The sequence below is a fragment of the Mytilus edulis genome, chromosome 14 (assembly GCF_963676685.1).
Source record: "Mytilus edulis chromosome 14, xbMytEdul2.2, whole genome shotgun sequence".
In the NCBI taxonomy this organism is placed as follows: Eukaryota; Metazoa; Mollusca; class Bivalvia; order Mytilida; family Mytilidae; genus Mytilus; species Mytilus edulis.
The window spans coordinates 1,719,478-1,737,077 of record NC_092357.1 but is presented as its reverse complement, the minus strand read 5'-3'; the positions used below and the strand labels follow the sequence as shown (position 1 = coordinate 1,737,077).

General features: G+C 32.2%; 1 protein-coding gene across 1 annotated transcript; it reads left to right on the top strand.

Annotated features, from left to right (window-relative positions):
* Positions 1-342: 342 nt before the first annotated feature.
* LOC139503358 (uncharacterized) lies at positions 343-16,895 on the top strand. Its single transcript, XM_071293128.1, has 9 exons — positions 343-358; positions 1,865-2,122; positions 2,830-3,777; positions 10,894-11,000; positions 11,740-12,984; positions 13,686-13,716; positions 15,003-15,271; positions 15,946-15,973; positions 16,585-16,895. The coding sequence occupies exons 1-9, from the start codon at positions 343-345 to the stop codon at positions 16,893-16,895; spliced, it is 3,213 nt and encodes a 1,070-aa protein (XP_071149229.1).
* The last annotated feature ends 705 nt before the right edge of the window (positions 16,896-17,600 follow it).

Below are 17,600 nucleotides of genomic sequence, written 5' to 3'. Positions count from 1 at the left end.
CAACTGAAATATCTGTCAGATAGACACACATTATGTTCGCAGCGAAAACGGTTTTCGATTGTACCAACTGTACCTGTAAGTAGAGCAGACATTTGAGTAGTAAAATAATGACTTGTAGGCGAAATAAACATATATTTGTAAGGTATTTTGTGAAGTTTGGAAGCTAGTATATAGTAGGAACTTTCGTTGCTGCTTGAAAATATGTAGCTCACAGTTTGTTAGTTACAGATTTTTTTTTATCTCAAATATGGAATCAATTTCGATGTTGGTGATTTCGCGATTTCCCTTTGCAAAACCTCTATGTTCTTTTAATCTATGTTTTATACGAGATATATGGACATTATGGTGGTTGTTATGAGTAAATGATCTTTTGAAATGTTGTATACGTATATCATTACTGAATTAAAAAATAATCTATGGATTTCCTGTCAGCTCTTTCGCAGTTTATTCATTTCGAAGAGTAAGTATGGGATGAATTGGGGATTATATTATGACATTCATGCCAAATAATGATTGACGGGGGACGATATTTAGGTCTTTTACTGCGGGATGATTTTAACCTTCGTTCACGAACGATCTTAAGGTCTCCTATTATAATATGGTTACGGGGGTCATATATTAGAGATATAGATAAGTCTACAGGTTGACCAGGCCGGGGTTTGAACCAACGACGTCCCACATTTGGGGTGAACACGCTACCAGAACACAACCGATGCGTTTATTAACCATATAGTTGATACATTGATTGTTGCTTGGTTTATGTCCATCGGCAAATATTGCATGCTCTTTCAGGACGAGAACAAATGAACAATAAATACAATAGGCAGGTTATGTAATAGAGGCCTTCTGGGATGAAGGTAGGGAAAATTACAATTGAAACAAGCCGTATATTAACTGATCAAAGATGTTACTAAGGTTCTCAACGCGACACTTTCGTGTTACAAGATACATTGCAGTAAAAGTTAACACATAGACAAAACGAAACAGTGAAATTTTGGGATACATTAATTTGACAAACTCAATTATGTCGTTGAGCTATTATTGCGAGATATAGTAAGTACTTCGATGACACGAAGTTTCATATATATATTTTTATCAATCGTTCATATCTAGAGCTACTACATAAGGAGAATTAAGAAAAACATTATTAGTCCACTGATACATTTTTGGCTGCATTTTAACATCGGGTCTTAATTTTTATAAGTTACTTAAATTACTTAAGCGTATTTTCATTAATTCATTTAAATAGTAAGTTTTTTGACGATATGTGAATTATTCTTAAATCAAAAACATGTTGAACAATTTGGTGATACATATATGTGAGTAACCGTTCTCCATTTCATTACGAGAAGTCAGAAACTTTGAAAATGATGAATATCAGTTTTATCTTTTTTAAATGGGGCCTTGCTAATTAGTTTGACGAATCTTGGATATATTCAAAATGACTTATGACCGGTAATAACACAGTCGAAATTGTTGAGTTCTTAGTACTTATAAAACAAATTTTGTCAATCTTACTGAATATTTTTTAACCTATTTTGCCAACAAATCTTAAAATTCTGGTTACGAAAATGTATAGTTTTGATGATTTGGTTTTGATTGAATGAATAATTACAATGTTTTTGTATATACACGTAATAACGCATGATTTGCAAAGTCTGGTATAAAGTTAAAAAAAAAAGCCTTGAATTTCGTGTAGTCTAGGCCAGCTTCAGTGTGTGGGTATCTTGTCAAGGACTGCAGAAATATTTTCCAAAACCGTTTTGAAAATATATTGTTTACTTTAAAAAAAAATAAGGATATTTTATGATCACGTCTATTAAATTTGTAAAGTAGTAAATGTTAATATAAAACAATAATTCAGGACTTCCAGCTGAAGTTAAGAAATTCGATAAGAAATCAGCGAGGCTGTTCTCTAGTCTTTTAGAAGAAGAAATCTATCGCCATTTTGAGTCAAGAGTTATGTTGGCTGGTGAGCAGGGCACTGGAAAAACTACTATCGCCAGACATCTTGTCGGTAAACAACCAACAAAATTCAGAATGTCAACTGATGGAATAGAGTTGTACAATGGTCTATCATTCATGGACATAGAAACAAACTGCTGGCTTGGTGGACAACAAGGTAAACATAAAAATAGAAAAAAGAAAATCTGAAATTAGAAAAACATTATCATGTTTCATATATTCATTGGTCATATTGATCCTATTCTGACATAGGACTCGGACTTCTTTTGAACTGACTTTAACTGAGCGTATAGTTTTTTTTTATACATTGGCTAGAGGTATAGGAGGACGGTTGAGATATTATAAAACATATTTAACACCGCCTCATTCTTGCGCCTGTCCCAAGCCTTTGCTAGTCTTGTAGGATTTTTAATTTTAGTTTGTTGTGTATATACCGGAGTATTACGTCCATTATCACTGAACAAGTAGGCAGTTTATGTGTAGGGGCCAGCTCCAGCTTTAGCACGGCTCCGAGTTCGGGAGATTCTCGTTGCATTGAAGACTCATAGGTGGCCTTTTTGGTTGTTGTCTGCTGATTTGGTCGAGTTGTTGTCTCTTTGACACAGTTCCCATTTCCATTCTCAATTTTATTATGTGTTTTCAGTCATAAGACATCTCTGTATAGCTTAACATATATATGTCACAGATAATTGATATCTAGGGCATTTTGGGGGAAAAGGAATTACTCTAATAAAAATCAATATCGTGAGAAACAATGTTGTTTATTATTCAGTTTTGTGTATCCCTATTAGACAGAGGGATTATTTTATTTTCGACCAATCCTATTTGTATCATTCAATGTATTAACATTTATTCTTTATTTAGACTTTACAATGGAAGAATTAACCATTACCAGATCTCTTATACAAGACGAAACACTAAAGAAAGGAACATTTAAAAAGGGAATCAGTCAAAATACATTAGATAAAGAAGACACTCCCTTGCCTGCATCTGGAGGTCCAGCAAAAACACATGCAACGCATGATTCACATACGTCTGATGCAACAGCTAAATGGTCGGATTTTGGAGGTCAATTGTCAAATACGACTTCCAAAACAGAAAGTCTAAATGATACATTCCAGCCAAATCATCACCTTCTAAACAAGCATTTCAATCCTGACGATGAACTCAAACAACTATCGGATGACCAGCCTGAACACAAAGAGATAGAAGAAAACAGAGATATCAGTTATAGAGCAGGTATGCATGATAGTAGTCATGCCTGTTCAGTAAGCCCGTCAAGTAGATCAGTCGAAAACAGTAATTTATCAGACTACCTTATAAATGTGGATGAACCAAACAAATATGATCTACCTGCCACACAGGAACCCATTGACACTTTTGATGACAAATACACCCATGAAGTTCTATCTGATAAAAATACTTCGACGAGCGTCCCAGATTATCTTCATTCGAAGTCGGGTTTTACTGGAGATGTGCACATAGAAACTGTTACTGAACCTGTAATAATCAGAAAGCTTAAACACTTTTTTGGTATTTCCAAGAAAGTTAAAGAGGTCAAAGTGTCGATCACAAAAGAAAAATTCTTTGAGAAGTCTGTTAAGGTTGGGAAAAAGCTGTTACACAATAAAAACATAGCACCTATAATTATCTGGGATTTTGGAGGGCAGGATGTTTTCTATTCAACTCATCAGACATTTCTGACATACAGAGCGATTTACATAATTGTATTGGATGGAAGTAGAAAACTAGAGGATCCTTGTCCACCTGAACAATATCTCCCTGGGAAGAGTGGGCAGAAAACAGCAAAAGGTACTAATAAAAAAATAATTAACATTAATTCAAATAGGCTTTACTTAGAATAAGTGCCAAATATAGGGAAAAATAGTATTCATACGTGATTCCCAAATGTGATTCTTAATATACCTTTTCAACAACTCCCGACACCGACTAATGACACCTACAGTTTACAGATATATTGGAGGGGTCGTCTCAAAGACAAAAACGTCTGATTATCATTACGATATATAAATTCGGTTTGGCGGTTACAATGGCTACAGAAGATATAAAAAATATAAACAGTAAATACAAATAATTCTCTATTATACAATATTCTTATTACATGTATTTACAAGACATTTCTCGTTGAATTGATTAAAAAAATATTGCAATCATTCCACATCCTGTTTAGGTTTCTCTTCAACTTTATGCCGCATGTCAATAACATGAATAAGAATAAATGTGTATCTGTAAAATATTTTCAAAATTTTTGAAACATTATGACTGGACTGTCTGTCCGTCTGTTATAACACTTGTCAACACGGTCGAGACTTTTTTTAAAACGATCTAAACCTTACCAGATGTACATATTCAATTTTGGGAGGGGTAAAAACATATTGATGTCAAAGGTCGAAGGAAAAGATCAAGATACTGTATTACAGTTGGTGTCTTTACTTTTTGAATAAGCGGAGATGTATCAACATTTAAGCAGTACATACCTGCGTATGGAATTTATTTAACATATTAGTTACTATAGAGCTTTGTCATTGTAAATTCTTTGTGGATAGTGCTAAGTAGGGGTTGATTTTAAACATATTTTATTCATTAAGATATGAAAAGGATTGAGCAACAGGCACGGCCTATAAAAGCTCTCTCCATAATACATGTACAAGGTATAATTCAATTACAACAACTGTATTTAAAATAATGCAATATAGTGGAACATGTATGCTACTTGTGAGCACACACGAGCAAATATATGTTAACAGTGTTACTTACTAAATGCAAAATATATTTAAATATATAGGCAATTAATCATCAGTTATTTAAAGTACCTTGAAACATGCAAGGAGCCTCTTGCCTTTGTTAGTCTTGTATTATTTTAATTTTAGTTTCTTGTGTACAATTTGGAAATTAGTATGGCGTTCATTATCACTGGACTAGTATATATTTGTTTAGGGGCCAGCTGAAGGACGCCTCCGGGTGCGGGAATTTCTCGCTACATTGAAGACCTGTTGGTGACCCTCTGCTGTTGTTTTTTATTTGGTCGGGTTGTTGTCTCTTTGACACATTCCCCATTTCCATTCTCAATTTTAAATATCCTTTATAAGTAATTAGAAATATATATATATGGCTTGAAAGAGACACTAAGCTTGCTTAGTGGAATAAATGAATTAATGTTGGAGTAGTAAAAAAATAAAACTAGATGAAACAAAAACAAAACGTTGAGTGTAACTGATATATTTCTGAACAGATTTAAAAATAGCAATATTCATATCATATGAAAATAATCTGTTTCCAAAAAGTAGTAATTCAATATTCATGTCAACATTATCAACAATGGAGTAAATGGGATCAAGAAAGATATGTCTTACATCATTATACTTATGGCAAATAAAAAAAAAATGTTGGTTATCCTCAACAGTATGGTTACAGTTTGTGCAAAAAGTGTTCTCGGATAAGGACTGATTAAACAAATGAGATTTAATGTTGCTAGCATTATTTCTGAGTTGACAATGACTTATATTAAGTTTCCGTATCCCATAGTTGAAAGGTTTAAATATATCATCAGTCTATAAAACTTATCCAGTCCACTTCTAAATATACCCAAACTTGGTGATTTTTGTAAACTCAAAGGAAGACTATTCCAAAGTCTTATAGTGGAAGGAATGAAACTATTAAAATAGGAGCTAGTTCTAGCAAGAGGCGGGTGAAAAGTGTTATTTTCATTCCTCAAAGTATAATGGTTTTGTCCGGGAAGATATGGCTGGACTAACTCATATAAGTATGCAGGTGTCATCCCATTTAATATTTTGTAGAATAGTATAAACTTATGTTTATTACGTCTATTCTCCGGAGATTCTAAACCTTATTCAATATAAAGTTTTTGTCTGGCGGAATTACGTCGTAATCCTGTAATAATTCTAGCCGCTTCTATCTGAATATTTTCAAGAAGCTCAGTCTCATGCTAGGTGCAATTGCCCCAAATAACATCACCATATTCTAATATAGGTCTAATAAAAGCATACTAAATACGTATAAGTGAACTCCTATCTAATAAGTGTTTAACTTCACGAAGCACAGAAAGACGAGAGCATGCTTTTTTATAAATAATATCAATATGCGTGTGCCATGAAGCTAATGAATGAAATGTTATCCCAAGATGACAGTGAATATTTATTTTCTCAACCTCTTCGCCATTTATCCCAAAAAATACAGGTGGATGCTCCCTTTTCCTGCTAGGAAATACAATAATTTTAGTTTTCTTAGAGTTAAATTGAACAGCCCATGATTTTGCCCAATTTTAGATAACATCCAAGTCATCAGTCAAAGAAGCAGCCGCTACATCATGATCATCATCTACTATGACAAATAAAGAGGTGTCATCTGCAAAAAATCTTATATCTTTAGCAAAGTCATTTACTATATCATTGATGAGACTGTCATTAAAGTGAGAGGGTTAGCGCTATAGAACCAGGTTTAATCCACCATTTTCTACATTTGAAAATGCCTGTACCAAGTCAGGAATATGACAGTTCTTGTCCATTCGTTTTTGATGCGTTTTGTTATTTGATTTTGCCATGTGATTAAGGACTTTCCCAATTGATCTTCCTCTAAGTTCAGTATTTTTGTGATTTTACTTTTTTATATAAATAAGAAACAGAAAGGGCCCCAAAACTGATCCCTGGGGGTTACCTGCATGTTTACTTCTTAGAGTTGACGAAAAGCCTTCTGAAACTACCTTTTGTTAAGGATCCGAAAGATAACTTTCTATCCAAGATAAGAGCTGATCATTTAAGCCAGATTGTTTAAGTTTAAATAAAAGTCCTTTATGCCAAACTTTATCGAAAGCTCTAGATACATCACAAAATACAAACCTTACATTACTACCACTATCCATATTACTAATAATTTTATGATATATTTCGATTAACTGATTAACAGTAGAATGACCTGGTTGGAATCCAGATTGAAACTTTGACAAAAGGTTATTACTCCTCATATAATTATACAAATGTTTAAATAAAACTTTTTCCATAGTCTTACAAACAATACAAGTAACAGATATTGGACGATAGTTTAGAGCTGAATGTGGACTACCTTTCCCTTTAAAAATAGGATTCACATGTGCAATTTTCCATAACAGTGGAACCTGTTTAACTGATAGAGACATATTAAATAACTTAGTTAATGGTTTAGAAATAAAGCTAGCAACCTCTTTTAAAATTCTAGGACTGATACCATCAGGTTCAGCTGGTTTATTAACATTCAAAATTTTTTACTGGTCTAAAATTTCTTTCGCAGTGATGACAAATTTGTTTAATTGACATGGAGGAGGCTCATTATTATCAGGAATTTATGGTTCTATATCAATATTAGCTATATCAGCGAAATGATTGTTCAGGATCTCTGTATAAAAATTTGGCCATCATGTTCCAAAAAAAGGGGGGAATCTCTGTTTTTAGTAAAATTTGATACAGACTTGGCAATGCGCCACCATTAACCAGAAGGAATATTTTTGTCAATAAGTTATGATGTCAGTTTGCACTTATATTCATCTTTTGCCTTTCTAACTAAACTGATAATTTCATTACGAATTTCTCTAAATTTTTTCCAGTGGATTATTTCAGGTTTTCGCTTTGTGGTGAATTCTATTACCATGTCTTATCTTGTTTCTTATCAAGTTGTTCATAAATGGTTTATCATTTGGTCTAACTGTAATAGTTTTAGTAGGTATATATCTATTGACAGTACTTTCGACTGTTTTGACAAAGTTCATATAAACATCATTTATATTATTTGATTTAAAAATAACATCATCCCAGTCAGTATTATTCAACTGGTTTTTAAGACCTTCGTAATCTGCGCGCTTAAAATCTCGAATTTGTCTTTTAAACGAATGTTGCTTAAAAGTTTTTGCGATTTGTCACACATAAATCAATACAAGTTCCAGTTTGGGATGTAAAATTGGTAGACTCCCAAACAACATTTTCCAAGTTTAACCGGTTAAGTAACTTTTTAAAAGAGTTACTTGAGTTTGACATCATATCACAATTGAAATCACCACAAAGGAAAATTGGCAAATTACAATCAAGTGCTTTGTCTACTGACTCACTAAATAAGTCCCATATATTGGAATTTGAGTTTGGAGGACGGTATAAAACACCAACTAAAAATTTTTCTTTACTACAATTCCTCACTTCAACCCAAAGTAATTCAAGATTGCTTACAGATATGTCAAATGTTTATGAAACCCATTTAATTTAATTTGTTCATCAGTAATTGACCTGTCAAGATGAGATTCTGATATACAAATAATGTCATACTCGTGTATTTCATTGTTAATGAGATCTAACTTAGGAAGTAAACTACACACATTATTCTGTACTATTTTCAAATTATTTTTATTACTCTGATCTGGACCTGGATTTTGCTCAATTCCAGCAACCAGTAATAAAAACTGTATTATACTACTGATGATAAATAAACTCATCATAGATTCCATGACTAAATTTTATATAAACGCCAGAAGCGCGTTTCGTCTACAAAAGACTCATCAGTGACGCTCGAATCCAAAAAAGTTGAAAAAAGCCAAATAAAGTACGAACTTAAAGAGCATTGAGATCCAAAATTTCTATAAGTGTTGCCAAATACAGCTAAGGTAATCTATGCATGAGGTAGAAAAGCCTTAGTATTTCTAAAAATTCAATATTTTGTAAACAGTTAATTTATAAATATAACAATTTCAATGATAATTCATGTCAGCACAAAAAGTGCTGACTACTGGGCTTGTGATACCCTCGGGGAAATAAATCTCCACCAGCAGTGGCACGACCCAGTGGTTGTAAATAAACACATCATAGATTCTAGGACTAAATTTTTATATATACGTAAGACGCGCGTTTCGTCTACAAAAGACTCATCAGTGACGCTCGAATCAAAAAAAGTTGTAAAAAGCCAAATAAAGTACGAAGTTGAAGAGCATTGAGATCCAAAATTCCTAAAAGTGCCAAATACAGCTAAGGTAATCTATGACTGAGGTAGAAAAGCCTTAGGATAAAAACATTTTTTTATGATTATAGGGAGGATTATGTTATGAATAATGATATAGTTTACAACTTTACAGATTAATGTTAAAAACATTGATCAGTCAAAACTATCAAAATTTATCTCTGTAAGGTCAGATTTTTCGGCACATTTTTCAGGGTTCAAGTTCGTTTTCAATACAAATACTATGGTCCGAAGAACTAGAGAGACAAGAGTGGAGACGTTTTGCTGGATTAAGATATTTTGTTTATCTCCAGTTTTCTCTGTAAATGCTGATTCCTCAGCAATATTTGTGTTTTTGGCTGACAGTTTATCGACTTTAGCGGTAGAAATAAAGCTGTTTATTTGTTGTTGTATTTGAGAAATATTTTATGTGACGATTTAAACTATTTCTGCGATCATGAAAGTTCACTTTATGTGTAATCTATATATAAACATTGGCTAATTACTACTCACCCGGTCGTCATTTTTAAAACTCGTTATTTAATTATATGGTCGTCCCCACGAACTGATTGTCCCATATAATTGCCCGTGTTCCGAAAAAAAACAACAGACGCTGTCCTTTTTATCGTAGACCCATTCCCTTGTTCTCGAAAATGAGATCTGAGGTTCTTGCAAGAAGCGGGAATTGCTTAGCAGTAGAGTTTAATGGGGTCCGTGTTGATCAAGGATCGTTGGTTATATATTGATATTTTGTTTCGACATTGTTTCGCTGTTTCTTTTTTCCTTGAAAAATCTTTGCCGGCTTTATAATCTTTTATTTTTTTTTCGTACTAACGATTCTTTTTAAAATTTCGTCTATGACCAGCATAAGGAAGGTTTTTTTTTTTTTTTTATCTAATTAGATAAGTAAAACCCCGTCGCATATTTTGAGCGCCTGAACCAAGTTCTAAAAATGTTGATACTGTGCCTTCATTTTTGATTCGTTTTTTGTCGATCAGAAAGGAAAAAAAATCTGTTGGTTTTTTGTCATCGCAGAGAACAATCCATGCCATTTTACTCTTTTGGAAAGTTATATCATTGTCAATCAAATAAATTTCAAGCATTACATCTCTTAGTGATGTAAAGTATTATTTTCAATTTTTACTTTGCGACGACCCCTCACATCTTACCTGTCGTAGTCGTGCTCAACTTAAGGTGTAGACAAGTGTTGAAAAGGTCTACTATGCTGTCAAATCCTTTTAATTTGGTCCATTATACAATAATCAACATTGGCGTTGTATGTTGACAGAAGATAGGTATAAGTAGTGTATATATTCATGACCGTATGAGTATTTGGACCGTACGCGTACGGTCTGAACCGTATGCGTACTTTTTCAAAATACTCATACGGTGGGAACCTCCGCGTACGGTCTGAATAATATTAAGAAGTTGGTCAAGTTTATTAGATACAAATGCATATTACAGATCAACATAACTCAACTCTCAAATTAATATAAAAAAGTTCAATTGTATATTTTCTAAATATTTGAAAAAAACACGCTGATCAACCCTGTTAATCTCTTGTATTTAGCATGTCGATCAGTTACACATTAATTGAATTAAGATCACTAAAATTGAAGATATCTGAAGTAAATATACTATGAGAGGACAGTTGTTTAAGAAATTAGCAACATGACTTTACAACAAAAATACAAATGCAAAGGAACATGCATGCACTGCAAACATGTACATTTTTAAATGTAAAAAATATAACGTTACTTGTTGTAGCAAGTGTCACCTGTCGTACTGGACCATACGGGTATATTCATACGGTCCGATCGTACGCGTATGGTCGGACCATACGAATATACGTATACAGACCGGACCGTACGCGTACGGTCCAAATACTCATATGGTCTGGAAAATATACACACACACTTAATTCTGTTTATTTTGAAGATTATCTGCTATTTTGGATCAACACAATTGTAACATACTGTAAAGGAAGTGTTGAAGGTTTTCCTAGAATTATCATTGTTCTGACCCACAAGGACAAGTTAAAACCTGTAAGTATATTAAATGATATAATGGTTTGATTGTGTTCGATATGTCAATGCATAAGTGTGTATAGGTTACGCTCAAATCAACACCATTGAAAAACAAAACAAAACATAAGTCAATAAATTTGGTATAAAAGTTTAATTAAAGAGCCATCGTTACTTATGAATTATATTACCACTGCCCGTAGATTATCAGTATTCCAAGTTCTTTTTGCTTTTAAACTATATAGATAAAGAAAGATGGGCTTATGAGTGCCAATGACACAACTCTCCATCCAAGTAACGATTAATAAAGGTAAATATTATTACAGGTCTCCAACACTGACCCTTGGTTCACACCATACAGCAAGCTATAAAGGGCTTTATTATATATACTTTGTCTCTTGTAAGATATGCGTTTGTATAAGTTTCCTATACAATTTGTCTCGGATTAAGAACATTACAGCTCCGGTAATAGAAAACATTTTCCTGAGTTGTTTGTAATAGATTGATATTAGCAGTATAACACTGAATCGAAAGATGTTTGTTCGTTTTCGTTCTTATTTACTCCTTTTTATCTAATCAATTATATTTGATATTTTCGGTTTGCTTTAACCAATAGTGCGTCCATTGGAATAATGTGAATGTTACATGGTATGATATATTATGAAATATTCCCCATTTACACATCAAGTAATTTATAGTTGATATATACGATATACATATACTTTTGTGAAGAAAACATATTCGTTTTGATATATTTAAGGAGGAAATTGAACAGAGACGAACGGAGCTATTCGCAGAAATCAAACACATGTTTTTACAAACACCATTTATGCAGCACTTGGTTATTGAAGATCAGATATTTGTAAACGCTCAAGACAAACGTGATCCAGAGTTGACAACATTAAAGAATATCATAATCAGCCAATCGAAGATGCAGCCAACATGGGGTGAACCTCTTCCAAAATGCTTTATTCCTTTAGAACTAGAATTTGCATCGCTAATCAAACGCGATATTCCACTGATTACACTACAGTATTTGCAGAAAATCAACTCACTACAACCTATACGATCCTTGACAGAATCTGAGTTAAAAGTATTCCTGAAATTTCAACATGCCATAGGCAAGGTGTTATACTTTGATGAACACAGATTAGACCGTCATGTTATTTTGTCTCCAACCCATTTAATCGATGCCTTTAAATCTATTGTAACTGATAAAAGGTTCTGTGAAGGAGACAAAGAAAGAGAAGAGTTGTGGGATGTAATGGGCAAAACAGGAGTAGTCTCAAAAGAAGTAATCCAACAAATTTGGAAGAAAAAGAAATATAAGAAATTCTACAAAGATAAAGATTATTTACTGGATGTCATGACCCACCTGGATATATTGGTGGAACCAAAAAGATACGACCTAGATCGCCACCGTATACCTGCTGACTTCTACTATGTTGCAAGTATGGTACGAGCTCACGATGATTCTGGATACCTCCAATCAGCTGGCTTCACAAAGAGGAGTCTTGCCATAGCCTTTCAATCGTCATCATTGATGATACCGCCTGCATTATCCTTTAGATTTATTAGTTACTGTCTATATGTATGGGCGGTAAAAACGTACGGAGATTCAAACAAGGACATGCTGTTCCATAGGTCAGGGGTCTTTACCATTGATTCGTCTTTAGATATGTACATTGCCTGCGAAGATGAAAGGATTGTTGTCCGTCTTGTTCATGCCACATCAAGCACACTTATAATGAGGGATGTAGCTTCCAGCATCTATGAATGCCTTATATCAGCCTTGGAGAAAATAAGTCAGCTGTATATCAGAACAAGTAGTGATCAGGCTCAAACCAGCGATGCATCCTTTATGACCAGGATATGTTGTAACTCACCAAATAACGCATGTGTTCTTTCTGACAACGATCTAGCTCACACAGACCAAATATGGATATGTCCTTCACATGGTATTGAACACAGCATACACACAATTACATCGTGGATTGAAGAAAAGGTAGTAGTTTATGTTATGAATTGATTCCTTAAGAGGGGATGGCAGGGAAAATGCTAAAATAAACACACATTAAGTTCGATTCGACATTTTAATTTGTTATCGATAAACTCGCTTATCATTTTGAATTGTATCAAATTTACCAATAAGATCCGAACAAAATATGAACTGCCAAAGATGCAATGCTTTGTTTTTTAGTTAACCAAAATGTTATAATAAATAAACGATAAAAATAAAGATCAAACTAAATACCCTTCCTTTTATGAAATGCAAGGAATTGTGTTTTCCTTGTTAATCAGCTGTCTTTTAAATGAATACACATTTAAAAATGGAAATTACTATTCAAATATATACTCTGACAATGAATTAAAGTTCACATATTGATAATTCTGTATTCAAATACAAAAAAAAGAAGTTGTGGTATGATTTCCAATGATACAACTCTCCATAAGCAAGAGACCAAGGGACACACAAATTAACACCTATAGGTCACTGTACGGTCTTTAACCATTAACAAAGCCCATCAAAGCTTGTATATACATGATATACGCTAATAGAAAAAGACAGTTTCTGACTTTTACAAACGGTTTTAAATTTTAACCCAATCAGTTTGATGACATATCTACTAATAATGTATAACAAATTGATTTACAAAATAAAATTAGTAACTTTCAATTAGTTTATAATTTCCTTTTTATTCTCAGGAAGACGAAAAGTGTAAACCAGGGTGCACAGGTAATGTATAACAAATGTTGAATATTGTGTTATTTCAATTTTAAGTATTATGTTTTTGATCGCATCTTGTGGAGAACTACTTACTTTAATACAACAGGAACCTCTCAACTTTGTACATTGCAATAGTTAAAATAAACAAAAAACTAATTTCATATGACTCTTGTATTTATTTATTAACATAATCCTTGTTCAATTAAAATACGTAAATTCGTAATGTTTCGTTTAATAACATGATTATCCTTTAACAAATCATTCCTAAAGTTAATATTTGTTTTTCTCAAGGCAAACGGCTGACATGTGAAGAAATGCATTGTATAATAACGTTTTCGAATCATAAACATATGACCCGTTACCTGAACAGTGTCTAGAATAATACCGTAGGCATTTGCTGCTTGACCTTCTTTCCATCTGATAGGGACTGACTTCTCACTGGTTTAGTTGAATGTTAAGAATATCTGAACATTTCCCGGCGTTATGGTTTCGCCCGGTTTGAAGATATTTCTAAATATAAGTTTTAGTTTGCAATAGTGTTGTGCGTATAATTTTCCTTGTTTTATTTTGTTTTTACACAAAATGCGCTCGTCCTTATTTTGTATAGTGTTGTTTATATCACAGTAGTATATACTTGAGCAACATCGTTTTATTAGGACGTATCTCTTCTAATATTTTAATGGCTATTTTGTGTTAATAAAAAAAAAACATTTTGCTGATGTGCTTTGTGTGTACATTTGTATTCCTTTTTGCTTTTGTGCTTTGGCTATATGCCTTTTTATGTTTCTTTGTAACATATATACCGTGGCTTTGAACTTATACATCTTATCATTGTGTTATTGTATAATTGCAAATGTGTGTATTCATGTCTTTATTTTGTGCTTATATTTTTGGTCTTTATACCACTGTGTGCTTATTTGTTACATATTTGTTTGTTTCTTTGATGATAAAGATTATACAAAAAGTTTGACTGTTGTATGTTTGACAATTTTACCTATTATGTCTGTTTGATTTTGCTCACTCATCGTTGTCAATAAAATGGTATTGATTCGACTGTCATACAAATGAGAGGTTAAGCTAGCTCTAAAACCATGTTCAATCCACCATTTTTTACATAAGAAAATGTATGTATCAAGTCATTATTAATACAATTGTTATCCATTCGTATCATATGGTTGAGCTTTTGATTTTTACATTTGATAAGGGACTTCTCGTTTTGAATTTTACTCGGAGATAAGTATTTTTATGATTTTACTTTTTGGTATTTTAAATAATATGCAATATTTCTGATACAGTTACCAAAGATGAATTTCTGAAAGCGACACCATCAGACATACATTTACGACGTCTCTCGTTATTGTACAGTCCATTTGAGGCCACAGAACTGGCAATACATTTAGGATTTTCGAACAGGGAAGTTAATGTCATACTGGAAACTGAAGATCCCTTAACATCAAGCTTTGCAATTTTTCTACGATGTCGAGATAGCAGGATGGTGACATATAACGACATCAAAGAGGCGATAGAAAGTATTGGTAAAGAAAGTATTCATATACTTTGCAAGGTGAATATATATTAATGAATCATCAAATAAAGTAACCTTGTTTTGCCTGTAATTGTAGTTAGTTTAATTTAATGCTATATGTTTGTATAACAATGTTTACTACAACATATACTCATATTAACAAACACATCCAATAACTGATTATGTATATCATGATGTTTATCATGTAAATAGGATAACTATGAATGTACAAAGAAAACACAATCAAAAAGCCATAACATGAAAGACAAAACTTAATTTTAGTAAAAGAAAAAAGTCCTTATGATAATCTGTTTGAATATCGATGGTGTTTAGCAGTCGAAATATACATTTCTATTGATATATGTCTTTATAACACAAATGAAGAAAATGAAAAGATTGATCATTATGAAATACAATACAATTCCTACTAAGTTCTCTAAAAAAATATAACGAATGAAACAAACGTATGCAAACTGTTTATGATGATATTGGTGAACATATATATATTTACATAAAGACACTGAGAATAACAATGATAGTTAAAAGTAAATTCACTAACAAATTGTGACTTGGATAGAGACTTGTTTCATTAGCACTTAATACCACATCTTCTTATATTTATGATATCAAATACAATTTAACTGTATTGTACATCAATACAAATGCTTTCAATTATGACAGTGGTGACAATAATAGGTTTTTCTTTTTTGCAGCTTGTGAAAAGCGAAAATATTAATTATAGTAAGTACAAATATACGTGAATCAATTATTTTCCAAAACATGTAGTAATATGAACGTGGAAACTGATTGTCTGTAAAATTAAGAAGTATTATAAAGATATGAATGTGTTCTATTACATAGTATTGACTTCTATGACAATGCTACGTAGGCAGTCAACAAGGTTCTATAAAACTTAGTTAAAAAGGGAATAGTGCATACATTCAGCAATATTAAACGTACAGCAAGTAAGTGCAATAGGGTCAGACATTAATACAACGTTCTGATTATTGTCAAATTACCTCTTTATGATATATCTGCTGGTATTTTTCACGATTATACAGATAAAAATGCAAACTACTCCAATCATGCCTATAACATACAATGTAATGTAAAATATATGTCCTTTCATCAATAGGAATTAAAAATATATACATTATGTCAGCTTCCATTTAGATTGTTATCGGGTATGAAATAGAAACACACATAACATTCGCATGATATAAGTATTGCATTTCACAAAATAAGACCAATATTTGATATATTTTCTACATTCAATTGCATATTTCTTTTGTAATATTCTACTTGTCATTTAAATTATGTTGCAATCATTTCCCTATATTTTAACAACGCAGACATGGAACCTGAGAAGTGGGATCTGGTACCCACAGCAGAACACATTGACAGATTGGCTCCATTAGTAGGGAAATACTCCCTCCCGTTCCTTATCGAACTTGGAATGGATTTTAATACCTGGGAACAGATCAGCCACAGACAAAATGATAGAGATTTGTTTAGACTGAACCAGGATATCTTAGAAGAATGGAGATTCAAGTTTTGTAGGATGCACAATCTGAAACCAACTTTGAGGAAAATTGCACGTGCATTCAGTAACATTGGCAAAAATATAAAACTCGTTGAAAACACATTGTCAGATTTATTTTAACTTTTTTATATTTTAATTCAAGAATGATTTTCTCTTGTACGCATCTATTGAAAACTGATCAAAAGACAGGAAAAACGTATAGAAAATTCTTTGAAATATTAATGTATTGTTGCACACACTTATATGAATTCTGAATGGAGAAATCTTCTTATTGGATTATAAAATAAAAGCAGTACGCAAACGATCAATTTCTGTGTTTAAATCTGTAAATTATTGTAAGACACCTCAGTGAAGTTTTTATTATTTAGACTGTTTATACAATTATCAAATATTTCTGTTTGTTCGAATCAATTTTTCAACTCTAGCATTTCAGGGGAGATAACACAAACCGTATTTTGTTTATAAATAAATGTTAAGAAAATTCTCTGGTTTTTTTTGCCTTCTAGAAAAAAACAAGTTCGGTAGCACCATGTTTTTCATTTAATTTCTTAACGTATATTATAAAAGCTTTATTGTATTTTATTTCAAATCTATAATACAGATTTATTTTTATTTACATAAAAGGTTTTTTAAATAAACAATTAAAATTGACTTCGGCTTTCTGAATTGGACGTGTCTTACAATTTGTTCTGCTTATCTTTTTATTGTTTTCATACACACTGAAGATACATGTATATAATGTTTTTTTTTTTATTTTACACATTTTATTCAAGATCATATAATACTTATTTGAAACTTAATGCCTTTTTATTTATTTTTTGACTT